Here is a 3,729-nt window from a genome sequence, read left to right as displayed (position 1 = left end):
GCGGGTGGTGGTGGTGCTCTGCCTAAAAGAATCTTACAGCTGCTGGGGGAAGTTGTCTTGGTCAAAGGTTCAGTGAGCATCCTTTCACTGTTGAGTGGTTGAGGTGGGCTTTTGGGGAAGTCGTGGTAGCTCTTGTGACCTCCTTCTCGAAATCTGTTGAAAAAAACTTACCTCTTCTGCTCCAAATTCTATTTAGAAGAGGTGTTCTGTGAGCTCTGGCTAGGTTGCCAATTCTGTAATTTTTTCTGACATAAGCAAAAGCTCCACATATCTTTCCACATTCTTTGCCTATGCACTTCAGTCTGGTGTTACGTTCCTGCAACTTCAAAGCATGATGAGAACAGAAATGTTTAACTTTCTTTATTCTTCCCAAAACCTCGTGTGGCCCTCTGGGTGGATTTCTGCTAATGTGGATGTTACACAGACATAGACTTTGTAACACACATATATGTAAAATACATGTTTCATATCAAGTATTTACTTTATTTTAGGTGAACTGGCACGATTTTGCTTTTTTTGATCCGGTTATGTATGAGAGCTTGCGGCAACTTATCCTCGCCTCCCAGAGTACAGATGCTGATGCTGTGTTTGCAGCAATGGACTTAGCATTTGCAATAGACTTGTGCAAGGAGGAAGGGGGAGGGCAGGTAGGTACAAGCTAAACTTGGCTTTAGTTTTTAATGTTGCTTGCTTGTACCATGCAAATCTTGGGGAGCATTTTGAAAATGACAAGTGATTTGGGAATGAGATCTTTTGAAAGCCAGTGTGACTTATCCTTAAGCCACAGAAGCATTTTTTTTAATATTCCACATCCTAAGCTGTATGTCCTGGATCATTTCCATTTCACAGAAATGATCCATCTCACTGACTTTACCATCTTATAGTTATTAAATATAATTTTTATTTAAGATTTTCATGTGTTATGGCTTGCTTTAAGAGTGAAAAATACTGTATTTAGTTGTGTAACCCCAGACAATTTATTTGCTTCATACACTAATAGAAGTACCTTTATAATAAGTTACTTTCTATTTTTTGTCACAGGTTGAGCTTATCTCCAATGGTGTAAATATACCAGTCACTCCTCAGAATGTTTATGAATATGTCCGGAAATATGCAGAACACAGAATGTTGGTTGTAGCAGAACAACCTTTACACGTAAGTACTTTGTATTGTTTCTGGATATACAGGGTTCCTTCCTCTGAAGCTTCTTTCTTCATATGTTCATAGAGTTCATTTTTAATAAAGTTGTCAGACTTCTAAAAGATATTAATATTTAAATGTGAAACACTTGCTCCTTGTCACACAGCTGCCAGCTTAACTTTACAGAGTCCTGAATACATTGAAAGTATTTTTTTCATAAGTAGGAGAATTAAGTTCAAAGGAAGAAAGTAATTTAGCTCAATGGCTAGTTAAACTTGAAGATTTATATGTAAAACATTATTTGTGACTTAAGCTTACATGGCACACATCCTACTAGGGAAGAATACTGTTTTTCCTCTGCATTTGGAAACTTTTGTCTTGAAAGTCTCCCATGTTACTGTGCTTTCCTCTGTAAGCCTTGGTGTATTTAATCCTTGTAGTTCAGCCAAGTTTTAACAAAATAAACTCCAGAATAAATGCATAATTTTTCCAGAACTTCTGACCTTATGTCTGCATTCTAGAACATGCAACTAATAAGACAGAATGTTTGTTCTTACCTTTTATTTGGAAGGAAGGAAGGGGAGGAACATGACTAAAATCATTATTGTCAAAACTGGTGTTAAACTATATTTTGGTTTTGGAAGCCACTTTTGAAATAAGAGGTAGAAATTGCTTTCTTGAGAAATGATTCAGAGACCAATGCTTAGCACAGTTTTACTGGGCTGCCAGAGAGGCCAAATGATGTTGGTCTTTATATCATTCTTACTATATTATTTGTGTGTTCACCCTTTTAGTTTTGACACAAGTGAGCAGTTAGTAGCTCTGGAACTCTCATGTAAAGTTTGAGGCCTAGGCTGCCAATAATCCCCTGGGTAGTCCCCTAAATCTATGTAACTGCCTTTTAAATAAACAGTCCTATTTTAAGAAGTGCTGAGCATTTGGATGGTCCCATTTAAATACGTAAACTTCAGTAATTACACTCTAGAACAAAAAGCAGAACCTGAACTGGTGTGTTGCTTTGATATTTTCTGCTGCTTGGAAAGTTGAGTTCCAAGCTTCTCTATGTAGCAGTGGCATTAGTTTTATGTTGAAGTGATTGTCAGTGTACCATATTTAAAGCAATATCAGAATTGAAGCAAGTTGAAGTGGAGTTGCATGAGAGGAAGAGTTTTTTTAAAAAAATGCTATCTTCACAGAGTTTTAAATTGACATAGCTATGTTGAACAGTTCAGATTCTAGAAAGAAAGAAAGCATTTCTACTTCTGTTGATTTGTAAACTACCAAACTTGACACAGTGTTACTGAAAGAAACTTAACTGCCTGCAGATGTCAGCTTCCTGGTATGTAAATTTTTAGTGCTGTGTTAGAAGGTAACAGAAAAATGCTGGGTATAAAGTGAATCTTGTAACTCTTTCAGGCCATGAGGAAAGGTCTGCTGGATGTACTTCCAAAGAACTCATTAGAAGACTTGACAGCAGAAGACTTCAGGCTTTTGGTAAATGGCTGTGGTGAAGTAAATGTACAAATGCTGATCAGCTTTACATCTTTCAATGACGAGTCAGGTATGATATTTTGTTCACTTAAAATACAGCTGTACGGATAGTCATTTAGTATGTTCACCTGTTAGTCTGCCCGCTCTGTGTTGGGCAAACTTTAACTTTTAAATTTTTTAAAGTTAAAACCACCCCTGTGCTTTGTCTGTCAGCGAATGAGTTAATGCAGCAGGTTTAAAAGATTTTCAGTGTTGTACCTTATACTGGGGACCTACCTAAATTGCTCTGGAAGTTAGCAGTGCAGTGGTGCCTTTAATCTCATCTTTTTTGCAGCATGGCACCCCCCTTCCCCCATTGAGTGGCTGAGAGGCAATTCATGCTTCAGTTTTTGCCTCTTGGTCACTCAGTTGCGGGAGGGAGGTGGCAAAAAGAGTGAGATAAGAGGTGCTGCGGAACTGTAAGCTTGCGCTGCACTGCAAACTAGGATTTAGGTAGGTCTCTACCCATTATTATCATCTACATTTGAAAATGTTTACCTTCAACCGGAAGACTACAATACACAACTCTCTCTAGGGTACAGCTTTGCTATCTCTTGGGTACCATAATCCATCAGGTTAGGAGAGCTTGAGAGTAGCACTTCTTTCCTCCTCAAACCCTGGTCTTGACCATATGTTTAATTAGAAATGTGATTGTGATCTAATCTTTTAAAGGAATGTTTTAATGATTTATTACTAACTAGATATAGCTATTATACCATAAAGCTGTTCTGGTTCTCTTTGCCCAGATTTTATGGAGAAGAAATGTTGTGCTGAAAGAATTTATTTACTGATACACATACATAAAACAAGTGCCTACAGTGTTCAGTATTCCAGTACACAAATGTAAATGTATTTGTTATTTCAAACAGGAGAAAATGCTGAGAAGCTTTTACAGTTCAAGCGTTGGTTTTGGTCCATAGTTGAGAAGATGAGTATGACAGAAAGACAAGATCTAGTAAGTTCCAGTGAAAATTTACAGAAAACCTCATTGCTTCTTTAGAAGTACTGTTTTTAGTGTGTGTGTGTGTGTGTGTGTGTGTGTGTGTGTGTGTGTGTGTG

At 37.5% G+C, this 3,729-nt stretch overlaps 1 protein-coding gene across 9 annotated transcripts in view; it reads left to right on the top strand.

Annotated features, from left to right (window-relative positions):
- Positions 1 to 3,729, top strand: part of UBR5 (ubiquitin protein ligase E3 component n-recognin 5) — a 175,212-nt gene that overhangs the window by 168,599 nt on the left and 2,884 nt on the right. For all 9 annotated transcript variants that reach the window (XM_019528036.1, XM_019528038.1, XM_019528037.1 and 6 more), the window contains 4 exons: positions 492 to 647; positions 1,042 to 1,155; positions 2,557 to 2,701; positions 3,540 to 3,625. In XM_019528036.1, the coding sequence (XP_019383581.1) occupies positions 492 to 647; positions 1,042 to 1,155; positions 2,557 to 2,701; positions 3,540 to 3,625 (501 nt within the window). The remainder of the gene's footprint in view (positions 1 to 491; positions 648 to 1,041; positions 1,156 to 2,556; positions 2,702 to 3,539; positions 3,626 to 3,729) is intronic.

The sequence above is a fragment of the Gavialis gangeticus genome, unplaced genomic scaffold (genome assembly GCF_001723915.1).
Source record: "Gavialis gangeticus isolate Ggan-Ray unplaced genomic scaffold, GavGan_comp1, whole genome shotgun sequence".
Classification (NCBI taxonomy): Eukaryota; Metazoa; Chordata; order Crocodylia; family Gavialidae; genus Gavialis; species Gavialis gangeticus.
Note: the sequence above shows the minus strand (reverse complement) of the source record. Positions and strands in the feature narration are given on the sequence as shown.